The sequence below is a fragment of the Lipotes vexillifer genome, unplaced genomic scaffold, assembly GCF_000442215.2.
Source record: "Lipotes vexillifer unplaced genomic scaffold, Lipotes_vexillifer_v1.1 scaffold532, whole genome shotgun sequence".
NCBI lineage: Eukaryota > Metazoa > Chordata > Mammalia > Artiodactyla > Lipotidae > Lipotes > Lipotes vexillifer.
This window is the reverse complement of record NW_006798027.1, coordinates 561,993-589,300: the sequence shown is the minus strand read 5'-3', so window position 1 is coordinate 589,300 and position 27,308 is coordinate 561,993. Positions and strand designations below refer to the sequence as shown.

General features: G+C 40.8%; 1 protein-coding gene and 1 pseudogene across 2 annotated transcripts in view; one reads left to right on the top strand and one right to left on the bottom strand.

Moving 5' to 3' along the window:
• The first annotated feature begins 253 nt into the window (after positions 1–253).
• BTBD1 (BTB domain containing 1) overlaps positions 254–27,308 on the top strand; it is a 47,464-nt gene continuing 20,409 nt past the window's right edge. Inside the window, exons 1-5 of one of the 2 annotated variants that reach the window (XM_007470061.1) lie at positions 254–348; positions 1,442–1,774; positions 12,100–12,256; positions 16,443–16,548; positions 25,761–25,958. In XM_007470061.1, coding sequence (XP_007470123.1) covers positions 254–348; positions 1,442–1,774; positions 12,100–12,256; positions 16,443–16,548; positions 25,761–25,958 — 889 coding nt within the window. Of the gene's footprint in view, positions 349–1,370; positions 1,775–12,099; positions 12,257–16,442; positions 16,549–25,760; positions 25,959–27,308 lie in introns of those variants that run through there. The other variant, XM_007470062.1, reaches the window with a different exon arrangement.
• Positions 20,120–21,076, bottom strand: LOC103071270 (heterogeneous nuclear ribonucleoprotein A1 pseudogene; annotated as a pseudogene).

The following is a 27,308-nucleotide window of genomic DNA, read 5'->3' as shown; positions in this document are numbered from 1 at the left end:
AGGGCGGCCCAGACGCCGCAGAGGTCACCGTCCCCTCCACGTCCGGCCTGGACGGCCACGCGCGCCTCCGCCTCCCGGCCCAGCGGGGACGCGCGCAGGGCAGCCCAGGGCGGGGCCGGCGGAGGCGCGCGGCTTCCGGAAGCGCCTTTCCCGGAAGGCAGGGAGGCGGTGCCGGCCTCGGGGGACGGCCTCGGCGATGGCGGCCGGGCGGCGGTAACGCTGTCTCTAGCCCGCAGAGCCGCGCCGCTGGAGGATGGCCTCGCTCGGACCGGCAACTACGGGCGAGCAGGTCCCGGGGGCTGAGGCGGAGCCGGGCGCCGCGGGGCCGCCGCCGCCACCGCCGCCGCCGTCCTCTCTGGGGCCCCTGCTCCCCCTGCAGCGGGAGCCGCTGTACAACTGGCAGGCGACCACCAGATCCTCTATTTCACTTATTTTCATTGTTTTCATTTTGGTAAACAACTGCTTTTGGCTATGCTCTAGCCTTGAACTCAACTTTTGTGTTCCACAAGTTTTGATAACGCAGTGTCTTCATTTTTTTTGCTGTTAAATTATGACTTTATTGTCCTGTACCAGATAATGCAGCCTATACTACTTGTATTATTTTTGCTTTGGTACCTTTGAGGGTTGTTTTGAGATTTAAAATATGGTTAATTTTTGGTAATGGGTTAAAATACATTTTAAAAAATGCCTGAGTCCACACAGATACCAAAATTAGAGACAGAACAGGAAGAAGGAGGAAAGGGAAGGCTGTTAGATGCAGAGGGTCTCCAAGCTGTGCTCCAGGGGTACTACAGGAGCACCGGCCCTCTGGAGCGGTGACTTGGACGACACTGGGGGAGGGGGCTACGTGGAATCAGGTCGTCCCCTCCCACCTGCTTTGTCGGCCATGCCCTCTGGCCCCCTCCACTTCCAGGCGTGCGACTCCTAGAAGGAGAGCCTAGGGACCTGTCCTAGATACACGTGGGGGGCGCTGCAGCTGGCGACGAGGGGCCTGAAGGGAGGGAGAGGCGAGGGCTTCGGGGCCCGCAGGTCTGAGAAGGCGCCCGTGCCGGGCCGCACGTAGCTCACCGAAGTCCCACCACCCGGAGCACGGGGCTCGGGTGAGCTCGGTGAGCCCAGGGCGGCCCAGACGCCGCAGAGGTCACCGTCCCCTCCACGTCCGGCCTGGACGGCCACGCGCGCCTCCGCCTCCCGGCCCAGCGGGGACGCGCGCAGGGCAGCCCAGGGCGGGGCCGGCGGAGGCGCGCGGCTTCCGGAAGCGCCTTTCCCGGAAGGCAGGGAGGCGGTGCCGGCCTCGGGGGACGGCCTCGGCGATGGCGGCCGGGCGGCGGTAACGCTGTCTCTAGCCCGCAGAGCCGCGCCGCTGGAGGATGGCCTCGCTCGGACCGGCAACTACGGGCGAGCAGGTCCCGGGGGCTGAGGCGGAGCCGGGCGCCGCGGGGCCGCCGCCGCCACCGCCGCCGCCGTCCTCTCTGGGGCCCCTGCTCCCCCTGCAGCGGGAGCCGCTGTACAACTGGCAGGCGACCAAGGCGTCGCTGAAGGAGCGCTTCGCGTTCCTCTTCAACTCGGAGCTGCTGAGCGATGTGCGCTTCGTGCTGGGCAAAGGCCGCGGCGCCGCCGCCGCTGGGGGCCCGCAGCGCATCCCCGCCCACCGCTTCGTGCTGGCTGCGGGCAGCGCAGTCTTCGACGCCATGTTCAACGGCGGCATGGCCACCACGTCGGCCGAGATCGAGCTGCCAGACGTGGAGCCCGCCGCCTTTCTGACGCTGCTGAGGTGAGCGGCGGGCACCGAGCCGGCCTCCCCAACCCCGCGGTGTCCTTGGGCATCGCTCTCCTTACCCTCCCGGCCTCAGTTTCCTCCCGAGTCTGTGATGCTCGGGAAGGGCGAAACCGAAATCTGTCGGCCGGGACGGCTGCCCGCCGGCTGTGAGAGTAAATATTAGTGTCTAGGGCCAATTAGCGTGCGTTTTCACATTCCAGTAGCGTGTTGTTGCCCACGCTTGGGAATTAGAGAAGTGGTGAGGACAGAGTATGGGTCAGGTTGTACTGATTGCCCATTTGCGACGTTTTAGGTTTTTGTTGGGGGAGAGGGATACTTGGGAAGTCTTGTAGATGAGATGACCTTTTAAATTTTTTTAAAATTTAGTTTTACTTTTATTTTATTTTTATACTCTTATGCCTTTTTCATTCGTGTTAGTTGTCATGATCCAGGACAGTGAATATCAAAAAAGTAAGTTTGGCTTTAGCTACCTTTTGTTCCTGCAGATAAGGTTATGTTTGCTTAAAAACGAATCTCCCTTTCGATGTTAAGAGTTTGCTTTTTGATTACTTGAGGATAGAAGATTGACTTCTGATTAATTTTATTTAATGGACGGGAGCTAATAGTTTGCCATTATTAGCTGTTATTCACGAAAGGCCATTTGGGAACGTATAGGTATTGTTTGCTACAATTTTACAAATGGGACTGCGCCCAGAGAAGTCAAGTAACTTGAAGAGGTAACAGAGCCAAGTCATACCAGAGGCCATGTGTGTTTCATTATACCAAGATGGTTTTATCTGCCTGAGTAGAATGTATCATTAAAATAGCAGTCTTTGTGGTACTGAGACAAAAACAGGTAGGTCAGATACAGATAAATACTCCACAAAGGCTCACAGCTCTCAGGAAGATCAAGAAAATTGAATACAAGGTTAACACAACACAGGTAGAAAAGAAATCTAAAATCCCATTAATAAGTGGATAAAGACAGGATAGATAACTTAGGGAAAAAAAAAATAATAATTAACAATGAGTGTTTAACTTCGATAGTAATTAAAGAAGTGCAAATTAAAAAATGTACTTTTCCTCTTCCATTAAACCCTCCAGTTTGTTTTTTTTTTTAAGATAACATCTGGGGAGCCCTCTCTGACAGAGGTGGTGGTAAAACAGTCTGGCACTGTAGATTGTTTTCCCCACAGGTAGGAGGTATTCAAGTACTGAAAATGTTCCCCACAAAAATATTTAAGGCAGGATTATTTATAGTAGTGAGGAAGTAGTCAAGCAGAGAGAATGCTTAGATAAACAGTGATAGGTGCCTTTGATGGAATGTAGTGTAGCAACTAAGTATGATATTCATGGAGACTAGGTAATAATATGAATGTGGAAAATGTATATAACTAGCATTTGAAACTGTGCTCACTATGATTAAAAACTGGGAAAAGAAACAGCAAATGTATACTTAGAGAAAAGGAGAGAAGGAAATATACCAAAATGCTAACCAAAGTTGTGTTGGAATGGTAAGATGATGTTGTCTTTTTTTTTTCCTCTGTTTCTCATATTTTTTGTAATTTAGTTCAATTACATTTATAAAGGGGGAAAAAACAACTCAAAAGCTAGGATCTAGATCATTTTGGTTTTTGGTTTGAAGTCAACCAGGAGGATTGGTTATAGCTCATTTACATTTTCTAAACTAGAAGTATTCTTTAATGAGCTGTTGGTCCACCTGCATTGTAATCACCTGGAGTACTTGTTAAATTTGTAGGTCTCTTCCTCCCTCCTTACAATATTGTAATATTTGGAGGTGGGATCTTGAGAGCATATTTAATACTCTCCCTAAATACTGATATGTGAGAGCCACTGATCTAAAAATATTGTTGGGTAGCTTTTTCCTTTAAAAAATATTGAGATTGCTAGGATAAGAATGTAGAGGGAAAATGCTGATTTCATATTTTCACTGAAGCTGTTGATCAGTCAGTCCTTTCCCATCAACAGAAAATAAGTGAATTAATCTGAGTCCTTGAAATTTTCCTATTTTCAGCGTAGTCATGGTATTTGTCCTTCAGGTTCTAGTCATTGTTCTATTCTGAAAGTGATTTTTAAACTTAGGTTATTTAACAGCTGGTTATGAAGCATAGGTGCTGTACTTACCTGTTATTGTGTGACAAAAAGATGTCTCACAGTACTTGCTGAGGTGGAGAAGCAGGTTAGCTTGGGCAAACTTTTATGTTTACAACTTGAATTAGTTAATATTATTTAAAGGCTTTTGAACTTGAGTTTGAAGCACCTTAAGAAACTGCTCACTTTGATCTGCCAGACCTTTAAGTGATGTTCTTTAGTTGCTCATTTGAGAAATACTGCCTCCCTTGTTATGGACTTCGTCTTCTTTCCCTCTTATATCCACATATCCAGTCCTGTTCATTCCATCTATTTAGTAGTCTCTTGAATCTTCTCTTTATCCCAAGCACCTTTACCATAGCTGAGCCACCTGCTGTAAAAATCTCCTCTTTTATTTCCCCACATGTACCCCTAATCCCTTCCAATCATTCTTTATACAATAGCCGAGGTAACTTTATAATTATACAGACCTTATTATATTCTTTTCCTAGTTTAAACCCTCCCAATGACTCCTGATTGTTCTTAAAATAAATCCGAATCCTTAATGTGGTCTCTAAGGCCCTATCTGGTCTGAGACCTGTCTGAAAAAAAAAAAAGAAAAAAGAAATACTGCCTCCCTGTGCCAGTCACTGTTTTAGATATTGGATACAGCAGTGAACAAGAGAAAGTCCCTGCCCTCGTGCAGTTTATAATCCAGTAGGGAGAAACAAAGATATAATGTCAAGTACTGGTAAGTATTTTAAGGAAAAATGATCAAGTCATGAGGGAAGGAGCATTCTAAGCAAGGAAAAACATGTTTAAGGCCCCAAATTTCTCCTGTTAGAGGAATTGCAAGAGTAAACCAGTGTGATTTGAGCAGATAGAATACAGGGGAAAGTGGTAGAAGATGAGATCAAAAAGATAGGCTGGCCAGGGTCATGCAGGGCTGTGGAGCCTGTGGAAGGACTTGGATTCCCCCTGGTGTCTGGTGGGAAGCATTTGAACAGGGGAGCGATATGATCTGGTTTACATTTTTTAAAAACTCATTCTGGCAGTTGTTTGGAGATTAGACTGTGGAAGGAGTAAAATAAGTAGCAGGGAATTGAATAAAAGAGGCTTTTGCAGTAGTTCAGGCAAGAGCTGATGGTGGGTTATATATATACCAGGGTGGTAGTGATGGACATGATGAGAAGTAGTCAAAATCTGGATATATTTTGAAGGTGGAACCAAGAAGATTTACCAGACATCCAAGGAGGGATATAAGAGCAGCCAGTTAGAAATACGAACCTGGAGTTTAGGGAAGAGCTGCTTGCTGAATATAAATTTGAAAGTTAAGCATAAATGGTATTTAAATCATGAGGCCAGATGAGATTACCTAGGGAAGGAATGTGTAATAGACTGTGAAGAGAAGGAGGTACAGGGATGAGCTCTGGGACCCTCCAGCATGTAGAGATGTAGTAGAGGAGGAGGAGCATAGGATGAGACTGAGACATAGCTGTTAGTGGAATTAGAAGGGAAAGCAAGGAGCCCACGTGGTGTCCTGAAAGTCCTGTTGAAGAAAGTGCGCCAATAAAGAGGGAGTTGTTGACTATGTTAAATGCTGCTGAGACTTGGGTAAAATGAGAACATTGAATTGATTATTGGTTTTGACAAAATGGAGGCTATTGATAGCCCTGGCAAGAGTGATTTCGACAAAAGGATTAGAGTAGATTGGGGAGAAAATATGAAGTGAGGAGCTGGAGCCACTAGTATAAATAATCCTCTCGGAGTTTTGTTGCAACGAGGAACAGAAATGGAGCAGTGGCTGGAAGGAGACATGGGTTCCTCAGGTGACAACTATTCCTCAGGTTCTGTCTTCAGCTGTCTTCTTCCTTTGTCCCATTAACCCACGGCACTACATACTCCCCCAGCTATATTGCCAAACTTGTACTCAGCCCGAACCCAATTTCCAACTGGACAATCACAAATGAATGTCTGGTACCCATACAGATGGACATGTCAGCAGTAAAAATATCTAACACTTAATGAGTGCTTGCCACGTTCTGCTTACCGTTTATTCCTAAGCACCTTGTGGGAACTGACATTTCAGAATAGTCTTTGAGGCAGGCACGCTTATTAGGCCCTGTCTCAGTCAGCTTTTGCCACAATAATGCTATAAAGCACCCCAAAACTCAGGGGCTTAAAAAAGACAATCATTTATTCTTCCTTTGAATATTCTTGTTCTGTGGGTCAGTTGGGGATTGACTCAGGTGGGCTTGGCTCCAAGCTGTAGTTTGGTTCCAGTCTGTTCCATGTGTTTCTTATCCTGTTTGGACCAGTCATGAAGGCTCAGCCCCCTTCTCTTAATTTTTTCCAGCATTGCTTCAGACAGACCACTGCCTTTAGACTTAGCTCTCTCCATTCTTCACACTGTTAACAAAGTTATTTCTCTCACATCCAGACATTATCAGGATTCCCCTGAATCTCTTAATGTCTTCTTTTTGCATACAGGATGCAGTTTAAACATTTCAGCAGGTATACAAGACTTTTATGATTTGATATCTATTCCCCTTCCTGTCCATCTGCTCAGTGCCCCGACTCTACTGATGGCCTTTCCCTTATTTTAATACTTGCCTTCTAAAGCCTCCTTGCCTTTGTACTTAGTCTTTCTGCCTAGAAGATTTCCACACTTAATTACCACCCTTCAGATATACTTCAGGCTTTATCTCCTCTATAAAACATCATTAATTTTGCACTCTGCCTCATCTAATCTCTTGTAGCAAGTTTTGTATCTATTGCTGTACAACAAACAGCTCCAACACTTAGCAGCTTAAACATGGTTTTATTATCTTTCAGGGTTGTGTGGGAGGTTCTTATAGCATATTCTTCAGGTCTCCTGTGCAGTCATAGTCTGATAGCAGTTGGGGCTGGAGTCATCTGGAGGTTTGATTCAGACTGAGTTGGCTGAACCTTTTTCTCTCTTTCTCCATGTCTTCTCCAGCTGATCTTTCCAGCAGGGTAGCTTGACTTCTTGGATAACAGCAGCCCATGGCTCCAGAAAGCACAAAAGTAGGAGCTGCCAGGCATCCTCAAAGTTTAGGTCCCAGACTGGCATAGTGTTAACTTCTGCCACATTCTGTTAGTTAACGAGAGGCAAACAGGATTAGCCCAGATTCCTTATGGGACAGATCTGTATAAGGGTATGGATAGTAAGAGTCGTGATTTATTGGTGCCATCTTTAGAGATTAGTTATCAAACCATGCCTAATGTATAATTCTGTTATAATTATGATATTACTTTTTAATCATTTTATTACCATACCATAAGCTTTTTATGGGCAGAGCTATCTCTCATATTTGTGTCTCAGTGTCTTGTTATTATATAGTCCCTCAATAAATGTTTTTGAGTAAAATGAAAGAATCAGTAGTGATACACAGTTTCTTGTACATGATCTTGTGATTTTTCTAATTTAAAATGAAATTTTTACCTTAGTCTTTTAATTTTTAAATTAGATTAAATGTAACCTAAGTTTTATCTTTTGGAAAGCCATTCATCTTTGGGGAGAAATCAGAAATAGTTTGATGACCTGTAATTATTTCTCTGTGCTCTTGTCCTTAGAGGTAGTGTATCAGGGCTGAAATGTTCACTTTAAAATACAAAGTATTGTGCTAATATGTTTAATTTTTAATTATATTTTGTAAACACTGGCTTACATAGTTTGTTTATTGTAGCAGTTTTAGTAATTAAATAGAATGTAGAAAAAACATGTATGTATTGATAAAATATGAATCAAGATGATTCTAGGATTTTCAAGTAGCCTTTTTTCTTATTAGAAATGAAAATGGTTTCCCTATCAATGATAGCTAGAAACCTGTACTGAATTGTCTAGTCAGCTAACATGTATTCATTAAGGCTTAGCCAGGTGCCCACACTGTGTCCGATGCTGTAGGAAAAGATATGGGGAAAAATATAAGAAACACAGAGTTCCCTTTCTTATTGTTTATAGTCTAGTATTTATTTATAACTTGCATTGCTCCAAAAAGAATTTAAAATGTCATACAAGAAACACAAGGATAAGAAATAAAACAGAGCCAAGATGAAGCCAATACAAAAATGCATGCTATAGGTACTCTACAAACTTAATTTTGATAATTTTAGTAACTATTACAAAAAGAGAAACCTGGCTAGTCAGTTACAATTCATAGTGTTTGTAGATTAAAAACAAGCCAACTGCTTAGGAGATGCACAACTCTGTCTGACAATAATATCAGTTAAAAAAAAAATTCCTGATGCAGTCCCCTCATAAAGAAGGCATTACTGGGACTTCCCTGGTGGTGCAGTGGTTAAGAATCTGCCTGCCAATGCAGGGGACATGGGATCGAGCCCTGGCACAGGAAGATGCCGCATGCCGTGGAGCAACTAAGCCCGTGCGCCACAACTACTGAGCCTGCGCTCTGGAGCCCACGAGCAACAACTACTGAGCCCGTGCGCCCTAGATCCCACGCTCTGCAATGAGATGCCACCGCACCACAACAAAGAGTAGCCCCCACTCGATGCAACTAGAGAAAAGCCTGCGCGCAGCAACGAAGACCCAATGCAGCCCCCCCAAAAATAAATGAAGGCATTACTGACATCAGTAGTATCCTCAATCTATGTCTTTAGATGTAAATGTTTCTTAAATATATTCGAGCCAAAGGTATATTACTGAGGTATAATTTCATAAAAGCAATTTGAATGGGGTTTTGGACCATATAGAATAGTCTGAAAACACAATTCTTTGGTTCCTGGAATGTTCTTCCTGCCCTCTTTTCATCTTTTAGTTCTCAGGTAGAAATTCTTGTAGGAAGCTTTTCCAGGTCTCCCTGTCAGGGACCCCACTTACAGATTCTTAAAGAACCATGTACTTCAACTTTGTGGAGCTGGTTTCCTTAAGTTTGAATCTACTCAAACAAATGGTAATAAAGGCCCCACATTTCAGCTCTATATTTTATAACTCTAGTAATTTTTGCTTGAAAAAAGATTAACACAGATGTAAAGACTTCTTCCTATCTTGCCCTTAAAACAAAAACTTCCTAGCTTTCTAGTTTAGGAAGGGAACTGAGCATGATGTTAGCCTTCTCTCTGCCCCAGTTAAACTGACTGTAAAGAAATACAAAAGAAAATAAATCCATTACAGTGAAGACAAAAAAAAGAGAGAGATTGGAAGCCAATGTAGAAAAGGAACAAAGCAGTTGGAAGTGTGTTGATGATGAAATGGAGTGGCCAAGTCTGGAGCCCAGAATCCAGAGCATGAGGAGCTACAGTGGTGGTGGGAGCTGCCTTTCCTGGCTGAGCCCCAGCACGGCTCTAGGTGGAGAGTTGGTAGTGAAGAGGGTGAAAATGAGAAGGTAGGGTTAAAATATGGGCATTAATTTAAAGCCTGTTTATAGGCCATCCCCTCAAACCCCCTCTTGTATGCTAACTCCTGGCGACATCTGACAGGCTCCTCTTTAAATAAACTAGACAAACCACCTGGGGAGAACTAGGGTGCTGATTTGGTTTAGGGACTCCAGGGTAATGGCATGGGTGGTGGTGGGGGTTGGTCTCTAACCTAAAGGCTGCTTTCCCACTCTAATGCAAGGTGCCAGTCAGCAAGCCTCCCACATGCACAGCTCCCAGCCACCCTTTCCATTTTGGAGAAGGTTTTAGCTGGAAAGCACTCCTATACTTACACAGCAGCAAAGAAAACATACCAGCTACCAGGATATTCAACTGGGGATAATCATTAATCTTTTGACATACAAGGAAAATCAGAATATGAAAAAGACCAAGAACAGCTGATCCTCAATAACAGCTGATCCTCAAGGAAATAGGTAATTCAGGGAACAGAAAGGAACTTTTAAAACTTGGAGACTTGAGAACATTTTTGCATCCATAAAAAGGAGACATAGTGCTGTGGAGTAAAAAAAAAAAAAAGGAACACTCAAGAAAGAAGCAAGAATTCTTAGAAATTTAAACATGTGATTGCTGGGGAGAAAAATAGAAGGGCTAGAAGTCTGGCAAGGAAACCTTCTGAAATGCAGAGGAAAATAGAAATGAAGCAATATAAAAATAAACAGCTAACATTTATTGAGGCTAAGTATTTGTCAGGCATTATTCAAAACACTTTGTGTATTTTAACTGATATTAATCCTTACCAGAGCATTATGAAGTAGATACTGTTATCCACATCTCTTTTCAGAGAGGAACACAATGATAACTTGTTTAAGGTCACATAGCTGTCAGGTGATGGAATAGGCTCAAACCCAAGCCATCTCTCCCTGAGTCCAGGCAAATTAAAACAGCCCTCACCTGATGGGCCTGATAGTCTAGCACTGAGAGCAGCCAGAAGCCCAGAAATGGCGTGTTATGGTAGACAGCTCTTGCATTTCCCCAGCCTCTGTTTCCCCATCTTTAAAATGCAGGTGGCAGCACCTACCTTCCTTGTGGGAGGATTAAATGAATTGGCATCTGTCAGATGGTAGCGACGTAACAAATGTTCATTATCTCTCCTTTTTATTCATTCCCCTACCCCTGACTATAAGGGACTAAGTGGTTTTTTCATTCCCTGTACTCATCACCAAGTGGCACCTGATGTTAAATGAGTATTATGAGGGTGATACAGATGGCTTACTTGAAAGGTTTTTGAAAAAATGTTTGAAAACAGTGTAATCTTGAAAACCAGCAACCTTCACTTTTGAACCTGAGACATAGGGAAGTATGAGAAAGCACAGGCTCCACTGGAGGTAGTTGTAAGGATAATGATATTATTAGAGGAATGCCAGCATTTGGTTAGGGTGGGATGTTGGGGGATGCAACAGGCTAGAATTTCATCTTGGGTGGTGAGTCTGCCCACCAGAATAAAAGAAGAAATTGAAAAGCAGTGGATAGGGACATGAAATAGAACTTCCTTTCCTCACTCACTTTACTGTACAGAGTGTTCTGAAAGATGTTAATGGGTTTTCTTTTTTTTTTAAATAAATTTATTTATTTTTGGCTGCATTGGGTCTTCCTTGCTGCGTGCAGGCTTTTTCTAGTTGCGGCGAGCAGGGGCTACTCTTCGTTGCGGTGTACAGGCTTCTCATTGCAGTGGCTTGTCTTGTTGCAGAGCACAGGCTCTAGGCTCGCGGGCTTCAGTAGTTGTGGCTCGTGGGTTCTAGAGCACAGGCTCAGTAGTTGTGGCGCATGGGCTTAGTTGCTATGTGGCATGTGGGAATCTCCTAGACCAGGGCTTGAACCTGTGTCCCCTGCATTGGCAGGTGGATTCTTAACCACTGCGCCAGCAGGGAAGCCCCCTAATGGGTTCTCTTAAACACTTATTTTACGACTTGGGTCCTGGGAATATAAGTGTAATAAGTGTTCTTTCTAAGTCTTTAGTATTGCTAAAATGAGGTACTTGTTCTTAATGCCTTATTTCTCCAGCACCCTCAGCTATCCTGAGTGTAGCTGAGAACTGGGCAGTAAGCACAAAGATCTCTGAGGAACCACAAAGGAGCCCTGAAGTGGATATGCAGAAGCTTCAATATAGTTCAGCATGAACTGCCCAGGCCTTCTCTGAGAATCTTATGCTTTATCTGCACTTCTAGGAATCTGATTTATCTAGTGACCTAGCAGTTAGAAGCAGCCAACCGGGGTGGGGGAGGAGGTATTGGTTTGATAGTATTTTGAAAGAAATTTGGATCTAAATACTCAAAAGCACATAGCAATATGGGGTCATTTAATATACTATTAAACTGTTTTATTCCTCCAAAGCCCCAATACTCTAGTCTTTGGTCATAATGCTAATTCTGGGATAACAAAGAAAGGTTAAAAGATGCCCGGAATAAGAAGACACCATTATCAGGAAATAAATGGATGTTTGACATTTAGAGATGTGAACTTAAGCCATCTGTAGATTTGCTTACATGAACATCCTTTGATGAAGGAGAGATAAATGAACCACTCATCCTAAGCTGCTGTAGGTGCTAAAAGACCTCTAAAAATTTAACTTGGAGACATGAAGATCCCATGATCTCCACTTAACTTTAGTCTCCTCTATAAATGGACACTGCCTACCTCTCAGGATTGAGTCAGAATAAAATGAGGTGATGTGTGTGCACATGCCCTTGTAGCCCTGGAAAGTTTGATGTGCTTTTCAAGTTATTTTTCACTTTGCTCATTATCTTTTAAAATATTCCTCAGAGGTTTAACACTGATGGATTGCTTATCTAAAACCCTACTGACCATCTCTGCAATTTCCACTTGTTTCCCAGATTTCTGTATTCAGATGAAGTTCAAATTGGCCCAGAAACAGTTATGACCACTCTTTATACTGCTAAGAAATATGCAGTCCCAGCCTTGGAAGCACATTGTGTGGAATTTCTCACCAAACATCTGAGGGCAGATAATGCCTTTATGTTACTTACTCAGGTAAGTAAATGTAGCTAAGGAATGTATCATTTAGCTTTAAAAAATGGGTACAACTATATATGAATATTTACTGTTCCTGGAAAATTAGTCCTAGATTATTATTTTAAAGCATATGAAATCTTCTGGTATAATTCAGGGAAATACATCAGAGTCATATAATTTTAGAATAGAAAAGCAAATTAGAGTTAATATATAATAGGTAAAGAAACTGAAGCCTTATATAAATAGGGCATTATGACTCCAAGTTATATAACTGTTTAGGATTGGAGTTGAGGTTAGTATCCAGCATTGTTCCTGCTATGATTGAGAGTATGATAGCATGAAGCTTTCTGGACATCTTTGTTCTTGATTTGCGTTGGGTCTGAAATTAAGATTGAATATTTCAAGTCCAGAAAAGTTGTAAGATTTACTGTCTTCTGTCTTTAAGCTTGCTGACCCACTTCTGGAGGAGTTAGAATGTAAGAATATCCCTACTTTGACATTTAAAAAAGTTTTCACTGAGTATACTATACATGCAGAAAAGTACACATATCATAAGTGTACAGTCTGATGAATGTTTACAAACTGAACACATCTATGGAACCATTAACCAGTCTTTAACTTATACTATTTAGCATCTGTTAAATGCCTGTAATCTGAGCTCCATACTTGAGATATAAATAAATTGTTGTTGTTCTTTTTAGACAATGTTATGATACCCTTTTACAAATTTGTTTTCAAAATCCTAAACTAGTCTATATAACCCTGTGCTAGAGGTTGAATTGTGTTCCCCAGAATTCATGTGTTGAAATTTTAATCCCCAGTACCTCAGAATAAGACCTTTTGGGGAGATAGGGTCTTTACAGAGTTAAGCAAGTTAAAATGAGGTGGGGGGAGTCTAAGCTGATAATATATAATCCTACTGAATATTAGTAATGGAAATAATCATGGCTGTTCCTTAGCTTAACCATCTCATTTTCCAAATGAAAAATCTAAAACCTGGCTAGTTAACTACCTGCCCAAAGCCTCACAACAGGCTAGGTGGGGCCAGAGCCCAGAGCTCAAGTTTCCCAGTTCTACATCCATTTTGTCATACCAGAAATGACTGATGGCATTTTTTTTTTAATCTTTGGCCATTAAGTATTTATAGTTATAGAAGAAAGAACATGCTGATGTCACCTCTTCTTAGACATCATCACAGAACTCCATGTCTGTATATATTGTATTCCAGACACTGAGCTAGTCCCTTTGTATATATTATCACATTTACTCCTCATTACAGCTGTGCTGTTGTTTATTATTATTATCCCCATTTCAAAGATGAAGAAATGGAAGCGTAAAGAGGTAAATATGTTATATAACATGAGACAGCAAGTGGTAAAAGTAAGGTCTCAACGTTAAACCAGTAAGATACGGTGATATCGATGATAATAATAGCAAAATGTATTGAGTGAGTATTGTGTGCCAGGTACCATTCTGAATACTTGGCATGCATTAATTCATTTTATCTTCACAATAACTTAAGGAGATGTAGCTATTCTAGGTGAAGATTTTCTTATCATCCTCATTTTATAGACAAGGAAATTGAAGCACAGGGAGGTGAAATAACTTGACCAAGATTATATAACTAGTAAGTGATGTCTCCTTGCATTTTTTTCCTCTTTTGAATTTGTGATGAAAATCCAATAAAGAAGTTGATAGTCATAAGATTCTTTATTGTCTAAAGAATTTTGTTGTGTGTAGAGAGGGTCACTTAACTACTCTTCTTTTTTAAATTCAGTCATGAAATTTAGAAACCAATAGGACTTCCCTGGCGGTCCAATGGTTAAGACTCTGCGCTTCCAATCCAGGGGGCGTGGGTTCATACCTGGTTGGGGAACTAAGATCCCGTATGCTGCGCGGTATGGCCAAAAGAAAAAAAAAAATTTAGAAACCAGTAAATTAAACTTTGACAATTAAAATACGCTTTCTAGGGCTTCCCTGGTGGCGCAGTGGTTGAGAGTCCGCCTGCCGATGCAGGGGACACGGGTTCGTGCCCCGGTCCGGGAAGATCCCACATGCTGCGGAGCGGCTGGGCCCGTGAGCCATGGCCGCTGAGCCTGTGCGTCCGGAGCCTGTGCTCTGCAACAGGAGAGGCCACAGCAGTGAGAGGCCTGCGTACTGCAAAAAAAACCCAAACCAAAACAAAACAAAAAACAAAAACAAAACGCTTTCTAGTTCAGGAGGCCAAGGTGGGGCCTGAGAGTCTGCATTTCTAACAGACTTTCAGATGTTGCTGGTGCTTCTGGACTACACTTTGAGTAGCAAGGGTTAACAGATGTCACTGAGAAGAAGAAACTTTTCAGTGTCTCATTGGTCTTAGAACTCAACATTACTCTGAAGTTTTCATGGTGGGGTCATGTGAATTAGCCCACAAATTGTCATGTGAATGTCTTGTTCCTGCCAAGTGAGTCATTTGAACTGAGCATGTTCATTTACTTGAGAGGACCTGTGCTAGCTTCCCTCTAAAACAAAGAGCCAGTATACTGTACCAGCATAGATTACAGAGGGAAAAACACTCTCTGTGAAGTGATACAATCATTAAAAATAGTGCTATTTTATCAGGTGATGCCAGACTCAGACTAAATTTAGAGAAAATTTATTTTACTCTTAAGTAGCAGCAGTAGATTCTAAAGGAAACTTGATACTGTATCTGAGTGACTGAAATATTGCTACTCTGAATTAAATAATTTTTACCAAAAATTGTTTTTCCTAGAGTAAAATATCAATTTTTGCGTGAACACTAACTCACCTATAAAAACTGAGTTGGCCAGTTAAAATATCTGCTGAAATTAGAATTTTAAAAATGTACTATTTTTCATATTTTAAAAATACAAAAACTATGATCCTAGACTGGATCCCATGCTAGAAGGAACAATGTTATAAAAAGCATTACTGGGCCAATTGAAAAAACTGAAATACAGACAGTAGACTTCTGTTTTGTCCATGCTGTTAAATGTAAACAGAGCTGACCCTAGGCCAGAAGGAAAATTGGTCATTGGCACACCTATCATCATATCTCCGTTTTCAGTGTTACAGTTTTTTAAAAATTTCAATTGAGTTTGAACACCCCCATTTTTAAACTTGTTTTTTTGAATTATAATATGCATCCTGATAAAGCACATATTTGTGCTTTATCAGAAGTCAGAAGTTTGACTTCTGACTTCTTAAAGCCTAGATTAGCTTTGCTAAAATCATACAGTATACAGTTGATCCTTGAACAGCATGGGTTTGAACTTTGTGGGCCCACTTATATGTGTAATTTTTTCAATAGTAAATACTATAGCACTACATGATTAGTGGTTGATTGAATCCAAGGATACGGAGGAACCTCGGATACAAGGGACCAACTATAAGTTATATGTGGATTTTGACTGCACAGAGGGTCAGTGCCCCTAACCGCCAAGTTGTTCAAGGGTCAGCTGTATACTCTTTTGCTCAATATATACAGTATCTTCTTTTGCTTACCATTAAGTTTGTGGGATTCCTTCATATTGTGTGTAGTTGTAGATCGTTCATTTATTGTGTAATATTCCATCACGTGAATTTACTTATTTGCTCCTCTGTTGTCAGGCCTAGTGTTTGCTTAGGTTCCCAGAACTTTCATGCTGTAAAATTCTTGTACTTTATTCTCTTCCCCCAATCAGAATAGGAAATGGAAAAAAAATCTGATCTGTTGGTACTGGTATGCTTGACAATTGATATTACCATTTAGTGAAAAGATCTTAAGACTTGGACTTAAGTACTGGCTTTGGAGCATAACTAGCTAGATGGTACTAGGCAAGTCAGTATACCTCTCTGAGCCTCTGTTTCCTCATCTGGATAATGGGATAATGTCTGCCTTAGCTAACCTAGAGTGTTTCATTAAGGATAACATAAGTGATGTATAAGAAACAAGGCAATGCATACATAGGCATATGAAAATAAAAATAACAGGGTTGTTAGTGGTAATATGAATTAATTGTTAGCAGGGCATTTGTGCTTTTAGCTGTTATTTCTGATGGTGGAACGAAAAGTTTTAAGCACATATAGACATTATAATTGTATTTTAAGTATGTGTTTTTATATAATTAGCAATTATAATTGTTTACAGTATTAGCTTGGAATATGTACAGCCTGAAGGTAAAATAACTATGAAAATAAAATAACTAGCTTTTTATGTGTTTAGGCTCGATTATTTGATGAACCTCAGCTTGCTAGTCTTTGTCTAGACACAATAGACAAAAGCACGATGGATGCAATAAGTGCAGAAGGGTTTACTGATATTGATATAGGTAAGTTCACTGTGAATTAAAATGTTACCTTTTAAGTACAGTAATGCCTTACGAGTCAGCCTTGTTGGCAGACAAGCTGTTTTTAAATTAGTGGGTTTTCCAAGTGATTTAAGTCTACCTCTTTAAGAGTTTTGCTTTCTTTATTTTGCTGAAGTATTCCTAAAAGTCTTAACTACCTCATTGCCTTTTAAAAGATGTCAGATCAAACAAATATTCATTGAATGTTCACCATATGCACGGCATTATACTAGGGTCCTATAAGAAATACAAAGAAGGGTAAGATGTGCATTTTCTTAAGGAAACTGTCATCTAATTGGAGAATCAGGGAACAGATATGTGAAAATTAAGATTTAAGACATTAAATAGAAGAGATGACATACAGCAAAATGTGACTTTCGCCTTTTCTGAACTAGATACATAGAAAATAATTACTATGCAAATCCAGAACATGAAGAGAGCACCTCACATTGGAGTGTTAGGAAAATCTTGACCCAGAAGGTTCTGACATGGGCCTTAGAGAATGGAAAACATTTGGTTGATGAAGAGGGGAGGGCATTAGAGGCAAGTGGAACTGCACGAAGAATTGTGTGTAGAGGAAGGGCGGTGCAAGGCAGGTGAAAGCCAGCTTGCGGAGGACAGTGCAGTGACAGGCTGAGGAGTTTGAATTTTGTCATGTAGGAGAGCAGAGAGAGCTGATCCAGGCTTATGACTTAAAATATTATCACCGTCATGAACCCATAATATCTATCTTTAATCTTATCTTCTTCTGGTCTCCAAATTTATATACCCAACTATTTACTTGACATCTTCATTTGGAGATTTTATAGGCATTTCCAACAACACAGCTAAAAGAGAGCCATTGATTTCCCCCAACTCCCTGTTAAATCTTTTTGTTCCTTTCCAATTTTCTCCTCATTCTTCCCTAATGGCACCACCATGTACAACTAAAAACCTAGAAGTTATTCTTGATTACTCTCTTTCTTTCATACCCCACATGCAGTTTATCAGCACATGCTCTCTGCTCTCCACTCAAAATGTATCCTGGGGGAATTCCCTGGCAGTCCAGTTGTTAGGACTCGGTGCTTTCACTGCCGGGGCCCAGGTTCAATCCCTGGTCGGGGAACTAAGATCCTGCAAGCAGCGCAGCGCAGCACAGCCAAAAAAAAAAAAAAACAAAGGTATCCTGAATCTGACCATTTCTTACCATATCCATTGCTCCCACCTAGTCGAAGCCACTGTTCTCTCACCTGGATAACCTCTGTGGTCTCCTGTTGTCTCCCTGCTTCCACTCACCCTTGCTCTCATACTGTCCATTCTCTACACAGCAGCAGATTGTATCACATCCTTGCTTCTAGTGTCTTCCCACTGCAGTTAGAATAAAATTCTAACTCCTTACAAAACTTACAAGATCCTATGTGATCAAGCCTTATATTAGTCAGGGTAAGCTAGGCTTGGCTGTGGTAACAAATAGACCCCAAAATGCAAGCTGAACACATTTGCACAAATAAACCCCCAAAATGCACACTGCTCCAACACAATAGAAGTTTTTTTGACACTCACGCAGCAGTCCAAGGCAGTGTTCCCGGCCAGTGAGTGGCTGTCTTCCATCTTGTGGCTCTGCCATTTCCTACAGCCTGCTTATTATCTGTATCTTGCTAGCAGATGGGAAAATGCCTGGGCAAGGAAAATACCCACATCTTAAAAGCTTTGACCTTGAAATGGCACCCTCATTTTGCCTCTTATTTCATTGGACAGAATTCAGTCACCAGATGCCACCTAACTTAAGGGGAGGCTAGGAGATGCAGACTACTCACATCCCAGGAAGAAGAGAAAACAGAATTTTTGTAAAGAGCTGGCAGTAACTACCTGCCTCTTCTGTATCTGACCTCGTCTCCTACCATTCTGCTTCTCATTCACTATGTTCCATATCCACTGGCCACAGTTATTTCAGTGTTTTTGATTTTTTGAGCCTTTGTATTTTCTATTCCTTCTGATTGGAATCCTTTTCCCCGTGAATCTTTGTATGGCTACCTCCTTTTAATCATTCAGATCTCAGGTTAAACAAGACCTGAGACGGGCCATCTCACGCCTACGTAAAGTACCACATTCCCCTAAACAGCCCCTGTTCTGTTACTCTGATTTATTTTTCTCATAATATGTATCACTCTCTGAAAATCTTATCTTGGTCTTTGTCTGAATATGTATATATTGATTGTCTACCTCCTCCTTCTAGATTGTACACTCCTTAAAGGCAGAGATTTTGTCTTGTTTACCACTGTATCTCCAGCACTGAAAGTAGTAGAACATAGTATGTGTTCAGTTAATATTTGTTGACCAACTGGGCTGACTGGCTGTGTCTAGAATGTTGCCTTTCCTTCCCACCTTGGCTAGTTCTCACTCAGTCTTAATGTCGTGGCTCAAATTATAACTTTCTTAAGAACTGCTGCCCTCCCCTCTTCCATGAAATTTAATATATTCCTGTTTCGATAACATCCCTTTCTTAGTTTGCCTGTCTGCTGCACATTACCTTGGGAAGGATTTGTGCTCTTCTTGCATTATCCTGAAGGGCAGGGACTAGATTTGGTTCCCCCACCCAGCACCTGCACGTTGTGTGCTATTGAATTTTTGTTGAGTTACTGGATGTTTGAGAGCCCTAAGCACTGCCCACGTTGGTAATGAAACATTGCTTAATCCTAGTGTCCTTCCCTTTAAGGAGCTATCAAGTGCTCCACTTCAGTCTACTGTCATTTGAAATAATACTGCCTGCATCTGGGTGACTCACTCCGAGAAGTTGTTTTGTAAATAGCTCCTCCATTAGGCATGCCATTGGATTGTGGGAATCTTTCTTTTTTTTGAGGGCATTAAATTGTTTATTTATTACACATGATAATGGATGATACACAAGCTTCATTCCCATCTATATCTGGTATCATAATCCAATTTAGATATATTGCATAGGATGTGCCAACAATCACATATTAATAACCAAAAAACTCCATGACTTTGCTTGGGTGACCCTTTTCACGGTGAACTCCAGGTCACAACACGCAATAACTGTCAGTTCAACTACACCAAGGTTGCGGAAGACAATAGCTTCTCCACCAGCACAGGTTGTAAATAAATTTTGAATGGAACCTGGCATCACCCTGAAGGAATACTAACTTCACACTGTTGGCATGGTTTACCAAAATGGCTTCAGGGTAGACTAACTTTACACAGCACATTTAAAAAAAAGACACATTTATTCAGCGTCATAATCAGACTATTAGATTTAGCAATCAGCGGCATGGGTGCAAAAAAAAAAAAAATCTACATTAAAACCCTTTGTTGGAATGCTTTACACTTTCCGTAGAACAGAAACTAAAATAACCTGTTATACAATTAGTCACAAATACAGTCCTCGAGTTTTTTTGCCCATACACATGAGTATTGTCTAAAACATGTCTTCTTTGTAGCAGCTAGGCCCTACCACCACTGTGCTTGGCTGAGTTCACAAATCTGTTGTAACCTGTAGCTTCCCTGTCACTTCTCTGGCTCTCCTCTCCTGCTAAGCTTTGTTTCCTGGCAGTAATCAAAACCTTCTGCCACTGCCATAGCTACTGCTGCTGCTGGAGCCACCATAGCCACCTTGGTTTCAGGGTTTGGCAAAGTATTGGCCTCCACCACCATTGGGGCCAGAACTTCTGCCTCCAAAGTTTCCTCCTTTCATGGGTCCAAAATTTGAAGATTGATGGTTGTAACTGCCAAAATCATTGTAGCTTCCACCACCTCCAAAATGGCTTCCATCATTACTAAATCCATTATAGCCATCCCCACTGCCACCATAGCCACCACCACCACGGCTGCCACCAAAGCCAGCTCGACCACTGAAGTTTCCTCCATGACCAAAGCTGTCATTCCCACCAAAACCCCCTCCACAACCACCACCAAAGTTTCCAGAACCACTTCGACTTCTTTGGCTGGATGAGGCACTAGCCATCTCTTGCTTAGTTAGGGCTTTCCTTACTTCACAGTTGTGGCCATTCACATTGTGGTATTTCTGAATGACAGTCTTGTCTACAGAGTCATGGTCATCAAAGGTTACGAAAGCAAAGAATCTCTTTTTGCCACTGCCTTGATCAGTCATGATTTCAATCACTTCAATTTTCCCATACTGTTCAAAATAATCTCTTAGATGATGTTCTTCAGTGTCTTCTTTAATGCCACCAACAAAAATCTTTTTCATCTGGTTAAGTGGGCACCAGGTCTTTGAGAATCTTCTCTTGAGACGGCCCTCTTTGGTTCCACAACTCTTCCATCCACCTTGTGTGGCCTTGCATTCATGGCTGCATCCACCCTCCTCCACAGTGGCATACGTGACAAACCCGAAGCCCCTGGAGCGCTTGGTTCTTGGATCCCTCATTACCACACAGTCTGTGAGCGCTCCCTTCTGCTCACAATGGCTCCTCAGGCTCTCATCGGTTGTTTCAAAGCTCAAACCTCCAATGAAGAGCTTCCGCAGCTGTTCGGGCTCTTTGGGTGACTCTGACTTAGACCTGACAGCAGTGGAGGGTGGGGAGACATCAACGATCCTTACTCAGCGGCGTCCACGGGCAGAAAGTAATCTACCGAATGTATCTCCCTGGGAATCTTGAAGTAGGTACCTTGCACGGGATGAAAACCCTATAAATATTCGTTGATTTGATTTGATTTGATTTGCAGTGGTTTGTATTAAAACCCAGTATTGTATGATGTTTAGAAATATAATCCTGTGTGTTTTTATGATCTTTATTAGGCTCTCAGCTGTCATTTCTTATTATAACACATCTATCAATAGAGGACCTATGTGTTTTCACCTCATAGTCTAGTTTGTCACAAATGTACTTGTTAAAAATTGGGAATGAAAGAGAATTCTAGGATCTGAAAGAAAGACCTGGCTTCAGGAGCTTTTTTTAAATAGCTATTTTAGGTTCTGGGGATGCTTTTTCTCCTCTGGCATTTGAATATGTGCTCCAGAGGGATATGCTTACCTTTTTCCAAGTAGACAGATACTGTTTCTCTCTTGTAGGTTTTTGCCGAAGGAAAAAGATAATATGTCACATTGATAGAACAGAATTAATTTACATTATGCCAGGGGCAGTATAATGTGCTTGTTTTTTAGTCTTTAAGTTTCTATGTTTACCTTTACTGAAGTTTTTAGCATACAAGGTAGAGAAATGGAGGTTCAAAGTTGTCTGTTTTTCTATTGAATGATTAAATATTATGGTCATGGTATATTCCTAATCCTACAAGTATTGAGGTATGTTGACTTTCATTCATTTATCTTTGAAAAGGTTTCCTGGGACCTTAGTTTATACTCATCTGCTCAGCTACAAGAGAAGGAAAAAGCTTGATTTTTAAAAAAATTATGTTTAAACTCTTCATTTTTAACATGTTGTTGGGCCCCTTCTGTGTTCTGGGGACTGTGATATCTTTGCTGTAATGATACCTATGTTTGTTATTAAACAAATATTTGGTTCTGGTATGAATGTGTAGACCATTGCATAGTAGAATTTTGTTTTTAATACATTTTTCTTAGGTGTGTGTTTCTGGGCAATTTAATTATATTTTAATGTTTTCATTGATTTCTGGTCTACTGTAGTTTAAAAATAACAGCCTATTTTAATTTTGCCTATGATTAGAGGGAAAAGGATTCTGAGTGAGGGCCTGAGTTATGGTCATGACATTTATACTTGGATGTCAGATAGGGCTTTCAAACTTAATATGTCCAAAATTAAGCTTCAGATCTCCCCTCTCACCACCCCCCACCCTGCTTCCACGTAGTAGTCTTTCTCATCTCAGTTGATGCCACTGTCATCCCTCCATTGCTTAGACTATACACCCGGGAATTATCCTTTACTCATGCTCTCTATCACCCCCTATATCCAACCTGTTAGGAAATCTCCAGTCTCCTTTCAGAGTATACCCTGAATCTGATCATTTTTCACCACTTCCGCCTGGTCCAGGCCACCATCACCTCTGACCTGGATCAGCGCAAGAGCCTCCTAATTGATCTTGTTTCCACTCTTGCCTCCATTACTGTCTCTTCTCATCACAGCTGCCAGGGTGGTCGTTTTAGAACATAAAATGTCACAGCTCAACATAGTTTTGGAAGTCCTAGCCATGGCTATCAGAGAAGAAAAGGAAATAAAAGGAATCCAAATCGGAAAAGAAGAAGTAAAGCTGTCACTGTTTGCAGATGACATGATACTATACATAGGGAATCCTAAAGATGCTACCAGAAAACTACTAGAGCTAATCAATGAATTGGGTAAAGTTGCAGGATACAAAATTAATGCACAGAAATCTCTGGCATTCCTATACACTAAGGATGGAAAGTCTGAAAGTGAAATCAAGAAAACACTCCCATTTACCATTGCAACAAAAAGAATAAAATATCTAGGAATAAACCTACCTAAGGAGACAAAAGACCTGTATGCAGAAAATTATAAGACACTGATGAAAGAAATTAAAGATGATACAAACAGATGGAGAGATATACCATGTTCTTGGATTGGAAGAATCAACATTGTGAAAATGACTCTACTACCCAAAGCAATCTATAGATTCAATGCAATCCCTATCAAACTACCACTGGCATTTTTCACAGAACTAGAACAAAAAATTTCACAATTTGTATGGAAACACAAAAGACCCCGAATAGCCAAAGCAATCTTGAGAACAAAAAATGGAGCTGGAGGAATCAGGCTGCCTGACTTCAGACTATACTACAAAGCTACAGTAATCAAGACAGTATGGTACTGGCACAAAAACAGAAAGATAGATCAATGGAATAGGATAGAAAGCCCAGAGATAAACCCATGCACATATGGTCACCTTATCTTTGATAAAGGTGGCAGGAATATACAGTGGAGAAAGGACAGCCTCTTCAATAAGTGGTGCTGGGAAAATTGGACAGGTACATGTAAAAGTATGAGATTAGATCACTCCCTAACACCATACACAAAAATAAGCTCAAAATGGATTAAAGACCTAAATGTAAGGCCAGAAACTATCAAACTCTTAGAGGAAAACATAGGCAGAACACTCTATGACATAAATCACAGCAAGATCCTTCTTGACCCATCTCCTAGAGTAATGGAGATAAAAACAAAAATAAACAAATGGGACCTAATGAAACTTCAAAGCTTTTGCACAGCAAAGGAAACCATAAACAAGACCAAAAGACAGCCCTCAGAATGGGAGAAAATATTTGCAAATGAATCAACTGACAAAGGATTAATCTCTAAAATTTACAGGCAGCTCATGCAGCTCAATAACAAAAAAATAAACAACCCAATCCAAAAATGGGCAGAAGACCTAAATAGACATTTCTCCAAAGAAGATATACAGACTGCCAACAAACACATGAAAGAATGCTCAACATCATTAATCATTAGAGAAATGCAAATCAAAACTACAATGAGATATCATCTCACACCAGTCAGAATGGCCATCATCAAAAAATCTAGAAACAATAAATGCTGGAGAGGGTGTGGAGAAAAGGGAACACTCTTGCACTGCTGGTGGGAATGTGAATTGGTTCAGCCACTATGGAGAACAGTATGGAGGTTCCTTAAAAAACTACAAATAGAACTACCATATGACCCAGCAATCCCACTACTAGGTATATACCCTGAGGAAACCAGAATTCAGAAAGAGTCATGTACCAAAATGTTCATTGCAGCTCTATTTACAATAGCCCGGAGATGGAAACAACCTAAGTGTCCATCGTCGGATGAATGGATAAAGAAGATGTGGCACATATATACAATGGAATATTACTCAGCCATAAAAAGAAACGAAATTGAGCTATTTGTAATGAGGTGGATAGACCTAGAGTCTGTCATACAGAGTGAAGTAAGTCAGAAAGAGAGAGACAAATACCGTATGCTAACACATATATATGGAATTTAAGGAAAAAAATGTCATGAAGAACCTAGGGGTGAAACAGGAATAAAGACACAGACTTACTAGAGAATGGACTTGAGGATATGGGGAGGGGGAAGGGTAAACTGTGACAAAGCGAGAGAGAGGCATGGACATATATACAGTACCAAATGTAGGGTAGATAGCTAGTGGGAAGCAGCCACATAGCACAGGGAGATCAGCTCGGTGCTTTGTGACCGCCTGGAGGGGTGGGATAGGGAGGGGAGACGCAAGTGGGAAGAGATATGGGAACATATGTATATATATAACTGATTCATTTTGTTGTGAAGCTGAAACTAACATACCATTGTAAAGCAATTATACTCCAATAAAGATGTTAAAATAAAAAAAAAAATGTCACAGCTCAAAACCCTCCAGGGGTTCCCTTTTTCACTCAGAGTAAAAGCCAACTGATCTACAGCATGCTGCATGATTGCACCCTGCTTCGCACCATGTTTCTGGCCTCGTCACCTACTAATTTTCCCTCTTGCTCACTCCAGCCACACTGACCTCCTGGCTGTTCCTCAGATATGCCAGGCACACTCTTGTAAGTGAGCCTTCGCACTGGCCAGTCCTGGAGAGCTCTTTCTCTTGAGGTGTGTTTGGCCTACTGACCCCACCCCCCTCGACGACCTTAAGGTCTTAACTCAAGTGAGGCCTATCCAAACTATCCTATTTTAAGCTGCATTTCTGATTCCCCTTACCCTGCTATCTTTTCCTACATTTATTATGTAACACAGTATAATTTACTTATGTTTATTGAATCTGTTTCCCCCATTAGAATGTAAGCTCCATGATGGCAAGGAATTTTTAACCTTTTGTTTAATGATGTATCCTCGGTGTCTAGAATAGTGCCTGGCGCATTGTGAGTGGTTAATAAGAAATATTTGCTGAATAAATGAATGAATTGTAATCTGTAGACTTTATGAATTTGTTCATTACTGATGGGGAGCCTTCTTCTCTGACTTACTATTCTTGTTCTGAATATTTGAGTTTGCTTGCTGAATGGCATGAATATATAAGGAGATACTGTATCTAAGCTTCCATGTATGGTAAGTAATAAGTTGAGTGTTAACCTTATAGTAATATTTTAAAGAAAACTTTGCTGTTTAATTCCTTTAATTCTTTAATATTTTTAAGTGTAGACTCTGTGGTTTTAAGTATCGTATTTTTATTGAGATTTGAAAATTTTATATAAGCATGTTAGTATTTTGTTAAAGAGCAAAATATTACTGATTTGATATATTTTTGTATTTTACCTGTAGACACACTCTGTGCAGTTCTAGAAAGAGACACTCTTAGTATTAGAGAAAGTCGACTTTTTGGAGCTGTTGTACGGTGGGCAGAAGCGGAATGTCAAAGACAACAATTGCCTGTGACTTTTGGAAACAAACAGAAAGTTCTAGGGAAAGCACTGTCCTTGATCCGGTTCCCGCTGATGACCATCGAGGAGTTTGCAGCCGGTAAGGCTGTAACTTGTCCAAAATCTACTTGAAACTATTTTAATGGCCAGTCTCCCTGTGCGAGGGAGGAAAAGAAGCTGTTTATGTATGTGCATTTGTGTGTATAATTTCATTCAGTTCTCCTAATAGCCCTTCAAGATAACATTGTAGGTTATATATTTATGTATTTTAAAATTATATGTATTTTATATCTTTTAAAATATTTTGTATATTATAAATATATAAAAATTATATGGTATTTTATAGGTTTAAGAACTGAACCTGAGAGAGGTTAAGTGCCTTACCTAAAGTTGCAAAGATAGATCTTTCTGACTCTTAGGGTTGATGCTTCTTAGTTCTATGACCAGTTCTTGTTTCCCATATTAACATTGAGTATCATCTGCTTTTAAGTCATGGCCAGATTGATTTAAAAGAAAAAAAAAATCTCATAATGGTTTAAAATTATATTTCCTTATGTTTATTGGCCATTTGTGTTTTTTCTTTTTCCTTTTTTTTGAATTTTTAAATTTAATTTTATTTATTTTTTTATACAGCAGGTTCTTAGTCATCCATTTTATACACATCAGTGTATACATGTCAATCCCAATCACCCAATTCACCGCACCACCAACCCCCCCACCACTCCTCCTCCTCGGTGTCCATACGTTTGTTCTCTACATCTGTGTCTCTCTTTCTGCCCTGCAAACCAGTTCATCTGTACCATTTTTCTGGGTTCCACATATATGTGTTAATACACGATATTTGTTTTTCTCTTTCTGACTTACTTCACTCTGTATGGCAGAGTCTAGATCCATCCACGTCTCAACAAATGACCCAATTTCATTCCTTTTTAGGGCTGAGTAATATTCCATTGTATATATGCACCACATCTTCTTTATCCATTCATCTGTCGAGGGGCACTTAGGTGGCTTCCATGACCTGGCTATTGTAAATAGTGCTGCAATGAACATTGGGGTGCATGTGTCTTTTTGAATTATGGTTTTCTCTGGGTATTCGTTCATGACTTTTATTCTTTTGGGGTATACAAATTTTTCTTTTTGATTTATTATATATATTCCAGTATTCTCACAAGTTTTTGTTTTTGCTGATCAGAATCAATGTTTGTTTTTTCTTCTTGTAAACTTTTTAAATTAAAATATGTACATAATAAAGTGAACAAATAGAGTGAACGCACCTGTTGAACCACACATATCAATTTACAGTACATTACCATACCCCACCAGTCTCCATCATGCCCCTCCTAGTCCTTAATCTCCCTTCCAAAGGTGACTGCTTTCTGGCTTCTGTAAATGAGTTTTGTCTGTTTCTAAACTTAATATAAAGGAAGTCATACATTCAGCATGTGTTCTT